The sequence below is a fragment of the Anopheles ziemanni genome, chromosome 2 (assembly GCF_943734765.1).
Source record: "Anopheles ziemanni chromosome 2, idAnoZiCoDA_A2_x.2, whole genome shotgun sequence".
NCBI lineage: Eukaryota > Metazoa > Arthropoda > Insecta > Diptera > Culicidae > Anopheles > Anopheles ziemanni.
In genome coordinates, this window is record NC_080705.1 from 75,442,413 (window position 1) to 75,461,619 (window position 19,207).

General features: G+C 51.8%; 1 protein-coding gene across 1 annotated transcript in view; it reads left to right on the forward strand.

Moving 5' to 3' along the window:
- Positions 1-18,825, forward strand: part of LOC131281875 (mediator of RNA polymerase II transcription subunit 13) — a 40,836-nt gene extending 22,011 nt beyond the window's left edge. Inside the window, exons 3-15 of the mRNA XM_058311234.1 lie at positions 5,437-5,524; positions 5,628-5,711; positions 6,041-7,258; positions 8,420-9,067; positions 10,666-10,888; positions 10,961-11,607; positions 12,352-14,960; positions 15,018-16,304; positions 16,462-16,694; positions 16,765-17,610; positions 17,680-17,803; positions 17,897-18,036; positions 18,168-18,825. Coding sequence (XP_058167217.1) covers positions 5,437-5,524; positions 5,628-5,711; positions 6,041-7,258; positions 8,420-9,067; positions 10,666-10,888; positions 10,961-11,607; positions 12,352-14,960; positions 15,018-16,304; positions 16,462-16,694; positions 16,765-17,610; positions 17,680-17,803; positions 17,897-18,036; positions 18,168-18,545 — 8,525 coding nt within the window. The 3' untranslated portion in view covers positions 18,546-18,825. The remainder of the gene's footprint in view (positions 1-5,436; positions 5,525-5,627; positions 5,712-6,040; positions 7,259-8,419; positions 9,068-10,665; positions 10,889-10,960; positions 11,608-12,351; positions 14,961-15,017; positions 16,305-16,461; positions 16,695-16,764; positions 17,611-17,679; positions 17,804-17,896; positions 18,037-18,167) is intronic.
- The last annotated feature ends 382 nt before the right edge of the window (positions 18,826-19,207 follow it).

Sequence of the window (19,207 nt, forward strand, 5' to 3'; positions counted from 1 at the left end):
CCTCTCCTCTCCCCTAGCCACCCCACCCCTCTTCCGTTCACACAACCCGGTTACGGTCCATCACCTTCTTTCTAGCTTCCGCGAGGCGCGAGTAAATTGTTGTCGTCGTCGGTCGCGCGTCATTCGGAGAAACGCGATTTAACTCGCAAGATTTACGCTGAGAGAAAGAGAGAGAGCCGTGTCGTGAGAGGAGATCTTGGAGATCGCGAAAAAGGAGAAAAAAAAAAGTTTAAAAAATATTTACAGGGTTAAGAAAAAAAAGGTGTGCTGAGACAACGGGCAAAACGACGAAAAGTAAAACACAACGTTGCAATTGAGAGCAAAAACAGGAAAATCCAGTTTTTCGATCAACCCTCAACCCTCTCTCTCTGCACCCCACGGATTCAATCAACCACCCACCCACCCACTTTCTCGTGCCCAAGGGGACCCTTTGGTTACGTCGGAGTGTGAGTGTGTGTGTGATGTAAAAAGGCGAGTAATTGCTCTCACTCTCCGGCTTTGGTTGCGACAATCTCGGAGAGGAGCAACATATGAAGGGAAAAACAAACTGTCAACACACATGGATGGGTATAATATAAGGGAAACTCTCTAACACACACACACACACACGCGGGCACATGCTAAACGACCCTCTCAAGGGGATGGCAACCCCCCCCCCTCTCCCCCCCCACCCTCTGTCCTATCTAATGACCGATGATTTTCTCTCCACCACCACCCGGAAAATGGTTCGAACGGGATTTGTTTGCCCTTTTTGCCAAACGCCGCGTCGTGCGTCCATTTGCGGTTCCTCGCGAGCGGCCTAGATGAGCGGCCCCGGGTGCTGTGTGTGTGCGTGTGTGACGTCAGGTCATCCGCCACAATCGGGCAGCGATTTCCGGCCTCGCTCGCGTTCACGTAGGGTAGGTTTTGGTCCGACATTAATCCGATAAGGGTTGATCGCGCTGAAGGGCTTTAGGGTTAGGGAAGAGGGCCACCGAAACCGAACGTAAACACAGGATGTTTATCAGGGTGACAATTAACCTCCTCCCCGACGATCTTCGTTTAGCGGTGTGTGCAAAAATAATATTCAAAAGCATATTTTCATGCACGAAGAAGGGGGTGCATACTTTGTTGTCTAGCACGCGCGGCGTGGTGCCGCTGTTTTTGCGTTGTTCATTCGTGTTGGTGACCTCAGAACACTCCGAAGCACTCGCGGTTCGGTACGCGTGACTTCGCGCCGAAGAAGACAAAAAGAAGCCGATCGTTAATATAATCCATAAAGGGGGTTTAAAGTCAATAGAAGTATTTGCTTTTGGATCGATTGTGGATTATACTGTTTGAAGAAAGGGAAAAGACTACAGTTTCCCGCATATCAATTTGTCATAATTTAACCTACTTCAGTTAATTGAAAAGATTTTGCAGCAAACCGTACCAAATTCGGCAAGGACGATCTCCTTTCACTGTGGCCTTAAAAAATGTAGTTTTTCCTACTCCAGCCGCTAATGGTTGCGAAGGTTTCGTTGCTTTGCGTGTCAAGGTGAACGAGGCCCTGCTGCCGGAGCAACCGTTCAACATATTGCCAACACGATCCTCCGATGTGCTGATCTTGAACTTCATTCGCCACAAAAATTCGCCTGACGGATGGGCGATTCTTTTTTCCACCACTGCGCTCCCTCTCTCTTTCTCTCTCTCTCCCGGTCTATTTTAACCACCATCATTGCACTTAATGCTTATTTTATGCCCTTTTCCACTCATCTGGGTGCGCTGGGTGCGCTCCGGTGGATACAAGCATCCCACATGCGAACGATCATGCGCGCGAAACCGAATCACCATCGCAATTGATTCGTCAGTCATTCGAAAATAAACCACTCGAATCTTTCAACTGTCCTGTTTTTTTCGGGAATGTGTATCATCAGGGTGAGAAGGAAAGTCGTTTTTAGATGTGTGAAAATGTGCTCGCATTGTGAACCAGTGTAGCTTTAATTCGATTATAAAATATGACAAATATACAATTAGTTGCTTTGGCAAAAAAGGAGACGTTTCTTAAATTAAAAGTTTTAAAGAGGAACCTAGACATTGAATATGATTATTGTTCATGCAAAAATTTGTAAATTTGTTTTAGAAATATAAACAAACAATAAAAAAGACGTTTCTTAAATTAATAGTTTTAAATAGGATCGTAGACATTGAATATGATTGATGTTTATGCAAAAATTTGATTTTTTTTTTAAATTTTAAACAAGTAATAAATAAAGACGTTTCTTAAACTAATAGTTGTAAAGAAGAACCTAGACATTGGTATCATATGATTAATGTTTATGCAAAAATTTGGAAATTTGTTTTAGAAATTTAAATAAACAATTTTTATTTTAAAATAACATAAAATAGAATAAATACACATTGCCAAATTCCACGCTTGCAACAGTGTGTAATTCAATTTATAAAAAAAACACTTTCAACGTTTCACACTAGTTGTTTTATACTTTCAATAAAACAGGTTTAAAATGATATGCTATTCGCTAAATTACCACCATGGATTGCACCCCTTAAATCCCTTCCATTTCTGTGTGGTTAAGCAGACACAACCCCTAGGGAAATGAGTGTGTGAGAAGATGGAACTACAATATTCAAACAATCGAAAAATGTATTTACAACCATTTTGGGGGATTACTTTGTACATCCTCGACTGGGAGATGCCTTCCCTGTTGTAGGAAAATATTCCACCCCACAACGGAGGGTGATTCCAATCCTCCCCCCTGGTCCCCACGGTCATAACCAAACGCTTTTCCACCCGGAATCGATCCGAAGCTGAAGGACACTGGAAGGAGTGTGTCTTCTTCCGCATGTTTAAAACCCGCCGCTCATTCTTATTCGAATAAACGAATGCGAATACATTCTTCTCCTCCGGCGGGCTGGGCGACGCCCCGGGGGAAAAGCGGGAGGCATATTCATCCTGCGCACGACTTTCGACCGACTTCTCACCGAAGCCACGCCCATCGCCCATGTGCTGGGAGGGTTTTTTTTGCTGCCTTCCTTCCCTCGGCCGTCCTCCTGCTGTCCTGTCATGGGAATGTGCTGGGCTTTTCCGTTTTCCGACGAACGAACCTCCCACACCCACGATGCAAACTTCGTCCTTACTGGTGTCTGGTTCGGGGGGAGGGGGGAACACGGAGGACGGTGGCGGTTGTTAACGAGCCAAGAATTGATATCTGTGGGCAAAAGTGTTCTTATCGGGCCCATTTCGGGAGTTCTGCTGGACACATTTTCATCCCCCATTTTTTCCCCCGCCGTCGGAAGGATTGAAAAATTCTTAGAATCCCGTCATTCAAACGCTCGTGTTGTACTTACAAGAAGATAGTGCTATCGGAACGTTTGAATGACTTGCGTTTAGATGTTTACCGTGCGTGACTCATGACTCATGGATGGCTCGAAGTTTTTTATTTTTTTCGAACTCTTAGTCACGTGCAGTTCGTCGAACTTATCATCTCTACACGCACAAAGACGAGAGGCGGCCCTTTCACCGAAACCGGCGACTGCGTAACCCAAATTCTCGGTAACCTACTTTTCCTGCCAGTCTGCAAATGGTCGTCATCGACCATCCCGCACCATCCAACCCCGGCACGTCTCTCGATGAAGGAAATCTTCTCTCCTTAATGTACTTGATCCAATTTAATTGACCACAAAGGTGCATTTACAAGACACGAAGATGAAAAGCGCGGTCTTCTTCTCTCGTTCTCACTTTTCTCTCGGGGTTTTTTTCTGTTTAATTGTTTTCCACCACCGAAACGTGGCGCGAGTGAAAAAGTGCACATTTTCCCCGGTGCAAGCAACCACCTCGACGACCTGTTGTTGTTGATGTTGCTGAAGGTTGCAACCAACCGGGGACGGCACTTTTTTTTTTTATTTCGACCGTTGTTTGGGACACGAACCAACGTGGCGACGGCACGCCAGCCAGGAAGGGAAGTAGTGTAAGCAAAAGACGCACCGAAAACGTGCCGTCTGAGGCACTTACCGTGTTTTCTTCCTTTAACCTTTAAAGGTAGTGTGTGATGTTTTAGATCAAAGTTCCGTTCTTCGAACAATTAGAATCAATAAAACATTGCTTCCGTTTTAAAAAGTTGGTGAGTGAATTTAAGGACATAGAAACAGGAATGAGTACTATAATTAATTTATAATTTATATTATGGTTTTATCACGAACCCCAAAGATTAAAAAGACAAGACTAGAAATTCTAGGAATGATATGTTACATAATAAATTTTCATACTGTTCTTTAAATAGGACTGTACCATATTAAAAAAGCACATCGAAATTAGTTTGGAAGAAGACGAATATCTCATGTTTTCAATAAAAATCGATATTCACGTTAGTAGGTATATGATGTGCTCATGAAATTAATTATATTAACTTGTTTATACATCTACATACACATGTTTCTAACGCACTATAAATACATCATCGCTTCTAACTGCTTCCTGTCTTTCAAACATACCCATGGTTCATGTTTGCTGTTGTTTACTTTTCCATTTCAGTTTGTTTATCATTTGCTCTTTAAATACCCTTTCAACCTTTAAGGGTTATAAGTGGGCTAACGAGGGCAACTAACTTTCGCGCGCCTTACTGCCGACAGGACCGCGAACAGGTGTGTGTCCGTTTGACCTCGCTGCACCGGGCTTTCCACCTGCCGCTGGAACGCGGGACGAAATGTCAAATGTTTTCCTCTTGTCGAAAACTCTGCGTTCTAAAGAAAAAACATCAAACGAAAAAGTTTTTCGCTCTTCTACTGATGTGCCGTTTTCTAAATCGATGACTTTTCGTAGTTCTAAGAAGGCAACTTAACTTTTTTTTTCTTGAGACCGATTCTTAACCCTTTGCCTTGGAAAAGTTTGGCATTAAAAAAGGTTCCACCTCCATTCTGGTGCACTTTCGTGACGTTGGATGATTTGGACTAACGTTCTCTCTCTCTTGCTCGTCTTGGGAAAAACAGTTGCCCCAATTGCATGCTGGGAAACAACAGCCGTGGACGTTTCGTATCGTTCTGTCCTCACCTTCTGAACCCCGAAAACATAGAAATGAACATGTTTGGGTTTTGTATTTCTTTTTTGCAAAGGAAAAACTTGCCCTTAAACGGCACGCCGGCATGCAAGCATTCCGTTTGGCGGGGACGATGGCCCAGCGTCGGTGGGTACTAATGTGGTTGATGGACTTTTAATACTTTGCATCGGTGACATTTCGTTCGTTTCTGGCTGTTTCTTTCTTTTTGGAAATGTCACAGGAATGCAATGGAAACTTTTCTTGTTTCCTTCCGACGACGACTTGGTTCAGCGTGGTTGGTTCTGTAATGGGGCATTAATTTGTTCAATTTCTTTTGGCCTTTTCTTAACTCTAGGAAGATGTATCGTTTACAAGATGGCTTATTTTATATCGTTTTTTTTTTATTCTCCTTACTCTCTTACAGAAGCCGGCGATAAAGGATCCTGGGAGAATGGCCTTTCGTACGAGTGCCGCTCGTTGCTGTTCAAGGCGTTGCATAATGTGATCGAACGGTGCGTATCGCTTCCGGGGAGGTTCCTCTTCCCCGACTTGACCAAAGTGGAGAGAGCATGTCTTTATCCGGTTTGGTTTCTCATCTCCCTTCCATTTCAACAGATGCCTGCTGTCCCGGGATGTGGTCCGAATTGGCAGGTGGTTCGTGCAGCCGAGCTCGAACGGCGACAGACTGTTCGGCAAAAGGTAAGACCCTACTTCTACTGTGAAATCACAATTTCCGGAAGCGCCTATCCCAGCGTTAGCTATCGGGAGGCCCAGCTCGAAGAGCATGGCTGGGTCTTCCAAACCCCATGGGATTGTGAAGGCGTTTCCGAGAGCAAGCACCCCCGGGTGCCGGTGGACCTCTGAGATTGATTGCTGAAGGCACGTTGTTGCACTCGATCCTCGTTCCGTCACCGACAAACCAAACTCGATTGAAATATAGTCCTTTTTTAGACCTGAGATATTGAAGGACCCCCAAAAATTTCTTATGAAATCCCCCGATTAAGAGAGTTTTCCTTTTTGCCTTTCAGCTCACATCACGCATCGTTCTCGTTTGCGTTCTTCGTGCACGGTGATAGTACCGTGTGTGTGGCGATGGACATCCGGGAGCATCCCCCGGTGAGGCCACTGACGATGAAGCACCTCGAGGAGGCTCTGGCGCAACAGGGCACTCCGTCCTCGGCAGCCGGTTCTTCCAGTCCCGCGGGAGCTTCGAACGCTGGCGCTCCCGGATCTCCCGGCAGCGGCCATGGTCCCTGTTCGGGGCCATCCGCCGCTACCTCCACGCCGGCTCCTCCGACCGCTTCCCCGCCCCGGGAGGTTCTGCTGGCGCCGTTCGGACTGGCCGGTACGCTGACCGGCCAGAGCTACAAGGCGACCGATCCGCAAACGCAGAAAATCCTGGACGACTGGAGCGCGTTCTATCCGATCTCGAGCAAGAACGTGGGACTCAGCGACACCGCGGACAGTGTGCCGCCCATCGTGGAGATCATGGTTGGGCGCGTGCGGATGCGCTACCCATCGAAGTACGTGCTCGTCACGGACCTGGATGATCGGGCTCCGGGTGACGGGACCAGCAATCAATCAACCTCCACCGCCACCGCCGCCGCCGCCGTCGTTTCCGCCCTCGAGGGTCTCTGCCTTCCGGCCGAGGGCGTGGTGAAAAGTGAACGACCTGGCCCCTCCATCAACCTACCGCCGGCGGCCAGCAATCAACCGGCAACGCCCGGTGGAACCGCCGCCGGTTCAGCACCCGGAAAGGCGGGAATCTCGGGCACACCCAGTCCGCCAACCTCCGCTCCGCCTGCACCACCCGCCCAAGGGGCGTCCGTGCGCCAGCGGAACCACCACAAATCCCTCATGACCCCACCGCTCACCGTGCCGGAATCGCCCCTCAACGATCTCGGCAACCCGCTCAGCATGTCGTCGGCGCTGATCAACAAGTCGGCCGCCGTCATCCTGCCCGAGCGCGTCTGGCAGGACTGCATCATGCATGCCGCCCCGCCCACCCCACCCGCCACCAACTCCTCCACCAGCCAAGGGACAGCGGCGACGGCGGCGTCCGCGTCGTCGTCGGCGAATGCTGGCGGTGTCACGATCAAAACCGAACCAAAGGACACCGCCGGCAGTGGGGGCGGAGGGGACGAAAATTCGTCCGCGGCCGCCAACGGAGCCGTTGACGCGAACGGTAACTCCTCGGTGTGGGAGATAAGCGACCCGGCCGCCAAGGTGCCCTGTTCGTGCGTCAAGTAAGTGCAAACCGAACCCGAAACATTAATCCGCACGAACTCATTTTCCCCACGCGAAAACTTCGTCCGCCCCTTAACAATCTACGTCCATGGTTTTCTCCGACACTCCTTAACCCACGACCCCAACGTGTTTGTTACATTTACTAGCTGCAGATTGTTTTGTTTACGTTTTTCTATGCATCCTGTAATAGTTGTGTGCTTATTTTAGAAGAAAATAATTCAACCCCTGATTGATGCTTTTTAGTATTACTGTATTACATATCAGCAATGAGTAGGGAAAATCATTGCTGAGCCCGTATTTGTTTCTTTGCTGTTGCTTTTTATCCGTGACAATAGTTGATCTTTTTTTTATTTTTATGTTTTTTATTCAATTTAATTTTGTTTACAATTATCATTTTGTAATTTGTCAATTTTGAATGTTTTTTTCCGCTTTCTTATGTCCTGTCACCTTGCTTTATAGCTTTAATTGCATGATTGTAATCTATCTTTTTTTATCTCTAAATAGGGTAGGTCGCCTGACCTTTGAATATCTTTTTCATAACTCGCGATATCTCACTTTGTTTGTGGTTCACTGTTTGTTGGTACACAGCAGGAGTTCAAGCGGAACTTAAAACGCTTTCCCTCCGTCCTGTCGTCGTCCCGCTAAGAAAGTTTTGTTTGTTTGCTCATGCTTTTCAAAAATACATTTTCCTTTACGTTTTCCCATCATCCTTCCGAGGAAGTGCCTATCTTGAGAGACTCCCGAACTCCCAGACTTCACCATCCCTCCGCACATTTCAGCTGCGCTCTTGCGTCACGTGTGTTTGTGTGATTTTCTTGTGTGTGTGTGTGTGTGTGTACGTGCGTGGTTTTCCCTCGGTTTTCTGTGGTTTGTTTCGCCTCACGTGCCTCAAGTCACCGCTATTTCTATTCTTTTCTTGTTCTCTTTTATTATTACCCATCCTTACTATTTATTTTCCCTTTCTTTCTCTCTCTCTTTCTTTCGCTTCTTCTTCTTCGTTTTCTCGTGCACGCACATCCTTACGGGAAAAATTTGACAATTGAAAAAAAATAACAACCAACAACCGTATGGTTTGCGTTCCGCGGGGGAAATGTAAAACCTAACAAACACGCGTGCCCCGATAAATGTATGTGAATACTGTATGTTCCGGGATGTTCCAGGTGTCGCCAAGGATCACCACCGTTCTCCTCGTCGTCGTCTTCGTCCTCCTCGTCCCTTGGGAGGGCACAGCAGCAGCAGCTAGCAGTTGTGGCTTCCTCTTCCAGCAGTGCCGCTGCCGGTGGAAGCCTTTACGCTTCCGTTGCTTCTCCGTCCACCCCCGGTGGTTCCTCTTCCTCCTCCACCGCCCACCGCCACGGTAAATCCTCCGTATCGATCTCGCCAGCCAACGCGTCGTCCTACGCGATCGCAGCCCTTTCCGGCGGTGGCAACAATCGTGGTGAAAAGTCTTCCCAACAACATCACCACCACCACCACCAACAACACCAAGGTGGTGGTGGACAGGCGGGCAAGGACCATCATGGTCACAGCCATCACAACCACCACCACCACCACCACCACCATCATCACCGTCCCCCGAGAATTCCGTTCCACAAACGAACCCCGCAGGAAGCGCTTTTCCGACCCGGCTGCAAGCCGATGAGTTTGTCCGCCGCCGCTGCCGCTGCCGCTGCTGCTGCTGCTCTTGCCAAAGCTGCGTCGTCAACGTCCACATCGGCCCCGGACGCCCAAGCCGCCCCCTCGCCCGGAGCCATCTCCTCCGGTGACAGTGTCGCCGATCCGCTCGAACTGGCCGACTCGTGCTTCAGGTTGGTTGCCCCTTAGTAGTTGATGTACAGCAACTGGGCGGGTGGTAGTGCATCATTCCTCTCCCTCCCTCCCTTCCCCATTCCCTCCCCGGGTAGGGGTTTTCCCGCACACGCGCCAACACCGCCGCGAGAGACGGAATTCGCGGGATCACCATCACCATCACGAACGATCACTACCACCATCTCGTGGAGGAAGAGGAGGAGAAGAAGGGGAGTCATTCGGTGGTGCGGGGCACGATCACGAACGCTTACCCAACCCCCTCCCCACACCTCCGCCAAGCACACACGCGTCTTCTCATCCCTTATCCTTGATATCGCTCTGTCCGTTCGTTCGTGTTTTTACTTTTCCTCGCCATGTCCATCACCACCTTCCTCCCCCACTCGGGGTTTCGGGGCCTAATATCTACACCGACCTTCACCCCCCCCCCCTCACTGCGCGCATTTTCGCCTCCACACACTGGTAAAGCACACGCATACACACACACACATAAACACACACGCTTCGCCTTAGAATAAGGGAGCCCTTTCCGAAGTCACCATCGGGCCGCGTGAAGACGACGGAGCAAGGCGTCGTGAATCATCCACCTTATCATGAAGTCATCCACGTTGAATTTCCGTGAAATTCTAGTGTTCAGTGAAGGTCCGTTAAATCATTTTCGAACCGGCAGTAACTCAGCGTATTTGAGTTGAACTCTTGAGGAGAAGAAACAAGAGTGAATGTTGATCGTACGGAAGACGAGTTTAAATTTGTATTCATTCACAAAGTTTTTGAAAACATTGAAGCTGTTAGGATGTGCCTCTCAATCTCTGTTCCGTTCTATTGAAATTAATTGAATCGAATTAATTAATATCTGACAGTCGAAATATACAACAATCCGGTAGGACCTCCATTAGGAGACCCACACTTCTTAAGGATTTGCGTTAGACAACTTGAAGAAAATTTTGGAATTCGATAATGTAACCTTTTTGACCACCGTTGTGCACGTTCCCTTCATTATTTAAAAGTTCAAAAGCTGTTATTACTATGAATTTTCTGAATCACGAAATGAAATGAATCATAGTTCGTCATTTCTGGAAAGCGAACTTCTGGACTCGATTTAGAAATAGATTCCCGGTGGGAATATTCGTCCAACACTGTTGGCATTCTTTGGGTGATCCATTTTAATTTCAATACATACCTTCCGATTACTGTAGTTTCTTCTAGCAACATTTTCAACACAGGTTTTAAGAATCACTGCCCAAATAAAAAGGCAACTCAATAAGATCTTGTTGAAGTAAACCTTTTCTCCGTAGTTCATTTATATTTTCTCTTTTCTCTATTTCTTACCCTTCGTGCATTCGTACACTTGTCTGTTCTGTTATGTACCTTTCGATGGATCGTGTTACGCATGTGTTGGCCTAACTTCATACAACTACTTCTCTATTTCTGTCCGTTTTTTTCTAACTTCGCGCTGCATCTTTCCATGTACTCTTAGTGTAACATAGTTTTAAGAACCACTGTTTGCCGTTGATTTATGTTCACCCTAATTTTTAGCTTCTTATAAATTACCCGCCGGTTAATTGAATGGTCGAACCATTTGCTGTACTTTTTTTTCCAGATCAAACCAAAACTGTTCCGCCAGCGGAAATGGTGGATCGCACGCCGGAAACGCCGTCGGTAACACCACGCCGTACGGTGGGCCGTCTTCCTACGGCCGGAACCCGATGTCGATAGGGGACTCGCACCCGCTGCCCTCGGAGGGTTCGCCGGCCAGTGCGGCCCCCTCGCCGATGCAACCGTCCTCCGTATCGCAACCGACGTCGGTTCCATCCGGGGATCAGGTAGGACACGAGTCGCTTACCACGTCGGTGAGGTGTGCTGGACTAACTTGTGTTTCCTTTTTTTATCGACAGCTTATGACCATGTCACCGCATCCGCCTGCCTCGAATAATCCTCGCAGCGTCCAACCGGGGACGCCCTGTTTGGACCATCTGGACAAAAACACACCCGCCCCGACGCCAACCGATCAGCACGATAGCAAAAGTATCAACGCGTCCCCGTACCACACACCGTCCCATCCGGGCGGCGGGAATGGCCCGGGGGGCACCGGTGGGTCCGGGGATGGCGGTTCATCACAGCAACAGCAGCAGCATCAACAACAACAACAAAACTCCCAGCAGCAGCAAATGTCGGGCAACTCGAGCAGCAGCAGCAGCAACAGTTCGACGAGCAGCAACTCGGCGTTGGGCCAGCTGAAGGCATCCCCCCGGAACACGCTGTCCGCGGGGAGTGCGGGCGGGCTGAAGGTGCGGTCCGAATCGGCGCTGGGAGCGGGCAGTGGCGGTGGCGTCCCGATGACGCCGAGCATCAACAGCGTGTTCAGCTCCGCGCACCAGACGGCGATGGCGAACAATTTGGCCAGCAAGCGCGAATCGATCCTGCAGATGCTGCAGTCGCTCAAGCGGCCGTCGCTGTACTGCAAGGACTACGAGACGCTGCAGGGCGAGGACATTCCCAGCACCTCGCAGCTGCTGTACGACTACACCTCGCTTGACGCATGGTAAGAACCGGACAAACAAGGGTTATTCCCTTAAATGTTTCGAGCTCTGAAATGAAATTCTATGATGCATTCCATTCTGAGAATGCATGCCAATAATTGTACCATCACTCACCAAACTTTTATGAATGTTTCAAAACCGATATCAACTTGGTTTTAGTCATAAACAAAACAAAAAAAAATAGTACTTCGATACCTTTTTGTTACATGATACATGTACATGTTTGTACATGATACATACAAATGCAATGTTTTGATAAATTTATTAAGACTTACAATTAGTTTCAGCTTGATGTTGGCGCTGTTTTGAAAAACAAGAACAGATGAAACACGAAAGCGCAGCCATGCGCTTTTTTAACTAGTTTTTTGGTGACATATAATTGTGCCTAAAAAGAGCAATTCATTCTTATTTTGCGAAACATGAATTCTAGTGATTATTTTAGAAAAGGATCTAAGTGTGCAAATGATGTTAGTCAGTAAAGTAATGTCAGTAAATGAGTAACAAACTTTATTTCTTCAATAAGTGACTAGACATTATTCAGGGTTAGCCATTTTAAACTTTGTACACCATTTCCAAAGTTTGACATATCTTTGCAATAAGTAGTTAATGAAAGAATTCTATTGTAGAAAAAGTTTAATAATTCCTAACATGTAGCTTATTACATCGCATTTAATGATGAAATGCCATAACAAACAACGGTAATGCTTTTATACTAATCATCCTGCTCTCCCCTTTGACGCTTTCAGGATGAATCACCCAGTGAAGCGGATGCGACTGGCGGCGGAAGAAAACCGGCTGGTGAAACAAATCCGGAATCTCGACCTGTACGCCAACGAGAACGCACGCACGCTCGGAGGCCCGTTCGGGGGACCGGGCGGGATCAACAGCACCACGAACGGCATGCTGCTGAAGGGCAGCGGCCCGGGGAGCGATTCCTCCGATGCGCACATGTCCTCGGAACACGGTGGAGGAAACGGTGGTGCCTGTGATAATGGTGCCTCCAGCAACGGTCTGCTTGGACACGGCCAGATCAAGCTTGAGCTCGGTTGCGACGGTGGACAACAAGGCGCTGGTGGTGGTGGGGGTGGCGCTGGTGGTGAGGGGCCCAATGGAACACCGGATAGGAATGGAACGACCGGTCCGGACGGGGCGCTGCTCGGCGAGCACGAGATCAAGAAGGAGAAGGAAGACAAGGGCGGGTACAGTTTGCTGACGGATCAGGACCTGCAGCCATCGATCGACGACCTGAACCAGATCTTCGACGACGGTGGCCCGTTCAACGACGATCCGGACATGCACAATACGCCGCCCGGCTCGAACAAGAGCAGCGGCGGCAGTGGAGGTTTCTCCGAGGACAGCAAACGGTACCCGAGCTCGAACCACCACTCGCTGAACAGTGGCATGCTGAGCCCGAAGGAACTGTCGCAGATGTTCCCCACACCGCCGAGCCTTGATCCGCACCCGAGCTCGAGTCCCGGCGGCGGCGGATGCCTCTCCGACGGTGGCATCGCGATCGACACGATGGTCGACCTGCAGATGTCGCTGTCGTCGTCCGGTGCGAGTGGCACGGGTGCGGCCCTTGTTCCGGTACTGCCCAACCTCGGTAGCCCTCAGGAGGAACCGATCGACGATTGGTCGTTCGTGTTTCTCCCGCCGACGCTCTGCACGCACGTCGGATCGTCCAAGTACGCTCCGCTGCCTAACCTCCCGAGTCAGCTCGCACCGTCATCAGCGCTCGGGCTGAATCCGACCACCCTCGTGTACAAATCGTCCCGCCAGAAGCAGAAGGAAAAGGCGGCCGAACGGGAAAAGCAGAAGCTTCGCGAGCAACAGGAACGCGAACAGCAACAACAACAACAGCAGCAGCAAGATCAGTCGCAGCAATCGGATAATGTATTGCCGAATGCCGGAACAGGAACAGGAGCAGGAGGAGGAGGTAGTGTGGCGGGCACGGGCGTGCCGGGAGGGTTGGGACTTGGGTTGCCCATGCTCAAGCAGGAAACCCCGCTGACAGTTCCGCAACCGCTGAGCACTCCGAACTCGCTGCTCGGCGGGTTGAACAACCTCAACGGATCCGTAAGCCACCCCTACTCAAACCCACCGTCTCAGGGCGCTCAGTCGCAGCCGCACTCGAGGCCACCGTCGGTGAACTCCCTGCCCGGTGGGATCATGGGAGCTGGCGCGGGAATGCTGAGCCCTTCGCCGGCCGGCGCCTCTTCCGCCGGCGGGTTGTTCCATCCCGGCCTGGGCGGAATCCCGGTGCCGCTGCGCCAAGGTATGTCCCCCATATCGCCGGCCACCCCGGGCGGTGGTGGCTCGATGCGTGTGCCCACACCGCAAGGTTCGTGTCCACTGCCCTACCCTTCACCGCTCGGTGGTGCCGGCAGTCCCAACCCTATGGGTGTTGGGTTCCGCCGGGCAACGCCACTGTTGCCACCGCCACCGTACGACGTCGCGATCGCCAGCCCGGCCAACTCCGTCGCTACGCCTTCCTCCTACCACAGCAAGCAGTACCCACTGGACGGGGTAGACGGTCCGGTTGGACCCGGTTCGAACCGGGGACCGATGACTCCCTCATCGAGCCTAGGCGGCACGACCGTGCATCCACCGCTCGGTTCTTCGTCCGCGGGAGGAGCGGGTATCGCGAGCGGCACCAACGGGTCGGGGGTCTCCGGATGTCGGCCCACCCTCACCAGCATCGAAACGAACGCCCTGCTCGTGAACGTCCTGCTGTACGATACGGCACTGAACATCTTCCGTGATCACAACTTCAAGAGCTGCACGCTGTGTGTGTGCAATGCCGGGGCGAAGTGCGTCGGGAACATACGGGGCGCCGACAGTGGCCTCTACCTCGCCCTGCCCGGTACGAACTGGATGGACTCGGTGACGGCACCGGCCGATGGGACGGCGGGTGGAACCGACACCGCTTCCACGGGTGTCGCGGGTGGCGCTTCCGGGGCACGGAATAAATCCGGCATCCTCGCCCACCTGGGACTCGGTAGCGGTGGGAATAGCAATAGTAGCAACAGCAGCAGCAGCAGCAACAGTGCCTTCGGAGGCTCGCCGGCCGTACTCGGGAGCGATCAGCAGCAGAAGCCGGTCACGATCAACATGGACAGTCTGCAGAACGGCTACCTGGACGAGGACCCGGTGGACTGCCAGTGCGGGTTCAGTGCGGTCGTCAACCGGCGGATGGCACACCGGGCCGGGCTGTTCTACGAGGACGAGATGGAGATCACCGGCATGGCGGAGGATCCGGCCGTGCACAAGAAGAGCTCGCTGTTCGAGTTTCTGAACGGCACGGCGAAGGCGATCAAGGCGGAGGAGGGTTCTTCCAGCGGTGGTGCTGGTGTGGGTGCTCCGGGTGGACGTAATGGTTCCGGGACAAGCAGCAGCAGCAGCAACAGCGTAGCACTGGCCGCCACCAACACGACGGCCAACGGCAACAACTGTGATAGTCTTCCGCTGACGCTCAAGGTGATGGATCTGCTGCGCGAGCAGTGTTCCGTGGTGCAGAGTTCGAGCAACTCGATCCACCGGGCCGTCAGCCGGTACCGGGGGCCACTGTTTGGCCGGGGTGCGGAAAGCGCCAACGTGCATCTACTCGAGTACGTCGATGCGAACGATGTGATCAGCTTGGCGCTCGAGCATGGGCGTCTGCAGGCTCTGAAGGAGAGTAAGATGGAGCTGGATCAGCCGGCCGGAGCAACATCGTCCGCGCTGGTCCGTGGTGGGACGCTGCGCGGTGTCATGAACGTACACAAGTGGCCGTTCCTACGTGCCGGTGGACCGAAGAGCAACCAGGACATCAAGCGCATCATGAACTCGATGCGGCCGCTGCTGCAGGACGCTTTCCACAAACGCTGCACGACATCGCGGCTCTGGGACGCACCGTACACGATACTGGGGCCGCTCACCTGGCGCCAGTTCCATCGACTGGCCGGACGTGGCACGGGCCAGTGCGAACCTCTGCCGATCCCGTCGCTCATTGTCGGATACGAGAAGGACTGGCTTTCGCTGGCACCGTACGCCCTGCACTACTGGGACAAGCTGCTCCTCGAGCCGTACTCGTATCCGCGCGACGTCGCGTACGTTGCCATCGTGCCGGACAACGACTTCGTGGTGGCGAAGGTGCGCACGTACTTCAAGGAGCTCAGCACGACCTACGAAATGTGCAAACTCGGCCGACACACACCGATCAAGGGCTGGGACGGTATACTGCGCGTCGGCAGCCAGCGGGTGCTGAAGGAAACGCAAAACTCCAACCTCGACGAATGGTTCACCAACATGGGTGTCGACCAGCAGCAGCGGAACGGTGCAACCACCACCGGCAATCCATCGGCCTCTTCCGCCACCTCGAAACCAACGTCCGGCTTGAACGAGCTGCTCCGGTTGTACGCGCAGACATGCCAGCAACAGCTGGCACCCTACCTCTCGAAGGTTCCCTCCGACAAGAGCCTCCTGGACCCTCCGGAAAGCCATCACACCACGTCCTCGTCCTCCTCATCGTCTTCGGCTGGTGCCGGATCGTCGTCGATGGGAGGGAACGGTATGGGCCAGCCGGGAAGTGGCGGTATGGGCCCAAACCGGGACGGTGTCGGTGGACCCGGGCAGAGTCCGATGCCACCTCCGCCACCCAGCACACCGGATCCATCGCAGCCGGGCGATAAGGCACCGAATACACCGAAATTCGATCACGGTAAGTTTGGATGAGGTGAAGACAATCGTTGCTATGGTAACTCGACTTTGCAAAAGTGACAGACTACTTTTTGGGAAATCGTTTGACAGTTAGCTTCGCCAAAAGCGCTCCAATTGACAGTGTTTTTAAATCTGACGTTCCCCTCTTTCTTCCACAGATGCCGAAAACCGGGACCAACTGAATACGTCCTCGGCGAATCCCGCGGACGGGATGCTGATCGACGACGATGGGAAAGATCCGCCGCACATCGTGCTGTACATCGTGGAACCGTTCACCTGCGGGAACGATTCACCGGACGTGGAACGGTTGGCGTGCCTTTCGTTGCTTCGATGCTACTCGAACATCCTGAACGCGGTACCGGAGTCGATTCGTAGCAACATCAGCGTGCAGGTAAGTGTTGCAATGTTCGCCTCTTTCCCACCGTTTCCCTAATGCTTTCAATGTACTGTGTCTCTTGTAGATCATTTCGCTGGAGAGCATCCTTGAGCTGGGACGGGCCAGAAACCGGTTACGGTTGAGCGACCACATGCGCTGCCTGGCGTTGAGTGTGTTCTCCCAGAGCCGGAAGTATCTGGCGCACATGAACACGGTCAAGAGCCTGACGGGCTTCGGGACGGCGGCCAACGCGGAGCAGTTCATGAAGAACAAGGACGACAAGAATCGCGTCCCGTACCGGCTGTACACGCCCCCGTACGTGCTGGCCAAGTCGTGCGAGAAGAGCGAAAACACGGAAGCGTTCGGGAAGACCAGCCTGAAGCAGCAGTGTTCGATCATGTACTGTAGCTACTGCCTGAGCGAGGACCAGAGCTGGCTGCTGGCGGTGGCGACCGACGATCGGGGCGAGTTTCTCGAGACGGTCACGATCAACATCGACATCCCGAACCGGGGTCGGCGGAAGCGTGCGTCGGCCCGCCGCTACGGGCTGCAGAAGCTGATGGACTTCATCCTCGGGTTGATCTCGCAGACGGTGCAGCCGTGGCGTTTGGTGGTCGGTCGCATCGGTCGCATCGGGCACGGTGAGCTGAAGGGTTGGAGCTGGCTGCTGAGCAAACCGAACCTCCAGCGGGCGTCCAAGAACCTGAAGGACATCTGCGAGCAGTGCGCCCTGATGCACCCGATCTCGGTGCCGAGCATACTGAGCGCGTGCCTGGTGACGCTCGAGCCGGACTCGGATCTGCGCGTCATGTCGGACCAGTTTACGCCGGACGAGCGGTTCAGTCAGCGGTCGATGCAGTCGCCCCTTTCCACGCCGCAGGATGCGACCTGCACGCACATACTGGTCTTTCCGACCAGTGCGAAAGCTCAGGTATGGTAATGATCGCACCGGAACCATCGGCAGACACTAACTATCGCCTTTCATCCCTTCTCTCCACAGTCGGCACAGGCGTCTTTCAGCGTGATCGGTGAGCTGGACCTCGGTGAAGATTTGAACATGGTCATCATGGACGGAGACGATGACGACGATGGCATCAACATGCTGGATGTGTTCCGGTGTTGGGGTAAGTTGACTCTAGACCGATGTGGCTATGATTGAACCTATCAGAACGTTCGTAAAACCTTATTTCTGCATCTTCCCCTCTCGTTTCTGACAGACGACATACCAATGCAACAGATCAATATGCCCCATTCGCGGCCGGGAAGTCCCTCGCAGTTCGAAGGCAATCAGCAGAGTCCCGGTGAATCGAAGGGTGCCGGTGCCCGGGATGGCTACGGGGCGCATGATTCCGAAGAGGTATGTCAAAGTGATAAGTGATCCGAAAGTGTAAAAGATTGCAGAGTGGTTAAAGCCCATTTTTTCCCCAAGATATAGGAGACATTCGTGGTTCGTGATTGCATTACTTATCGAACGTTTCTACTTTTTAGGTCGGTGTAGTGCTGCAGCAACCCCTAGCAATAGGGTACCTGGTGTCGACCGCACCAACCGGTCGCATGCCCGCCTGGTTCTGGTCGTCCTGCCCGCACATGGAGAACGTCTGCCCAGTGTTTCTGCGCACCGCCCTTCACCTGCACACCCCAACCATCCTGCAAAACACGGACGATCCGCTGCAGCAAAACCAGTCGTCCACCGAGCACCCGCTCGACTCGAACATCACGGCCGACGTGCTGCGGTACGTGCTTGAGGGCTACAATCTGCTCTCCTGGCTCGCGATGGACTCCAACACGCACGACCGCCTGTCCTGCCTGCCGATCCACGTCCAGGTGCTGATGCAACTCTACCACATGACAGCCGCCTTGGCGTAAGCGGAACCGAAGGCACGTTAAACGATGCCCACGCAACCGATGTTATTGCTCAACCGCGGCGGCAACAGCTCCCTAACCAGACAGCGACACCCATCCATCTCACCAGCTTCCCGATCACACCCGCCTCCCCACCCTCAAAGCCCGATCTTGACCCTGACGGTCTTTATCTGTCTGTGATATTAGATAAAAATGCAAGCGGAAATCCGGAGCGGTTTCCGGACAAGCGGAGGAGGGAAGATACCAATAGTCAGGATAGCTGTTCACATGCTGCCAATGTTCTGGGCTGCTGCCTGGGAACGGGTGAGAAGGGCGAGGGAAAGACAATGCAATATTTGGAGCAATGCAATATCTCCGCACATTATACACCACACACACACATACCCTCATGGAATCGTTTAATATTGTGCGTTAAATTCCATGTACTTTTTAACTTTTTAAAACGACAGGGATTTTCCTGATTGTGATGTAACTGTGGCCAATCCAACCGTACTGAAAAGATGTATTCCGTTAGCTTTTATTGGGCCTTGCTTTAAATTTTTGTTTATCTCAACGTTTTTTTGATCGTTTTTTAAATTTGTTATTTTCAACGACAAGCACGTATCAAACAGAACGCTTTTAAAATTAACAACATAGTTTCGGACTTTTAATTAGTAACCTCAAAC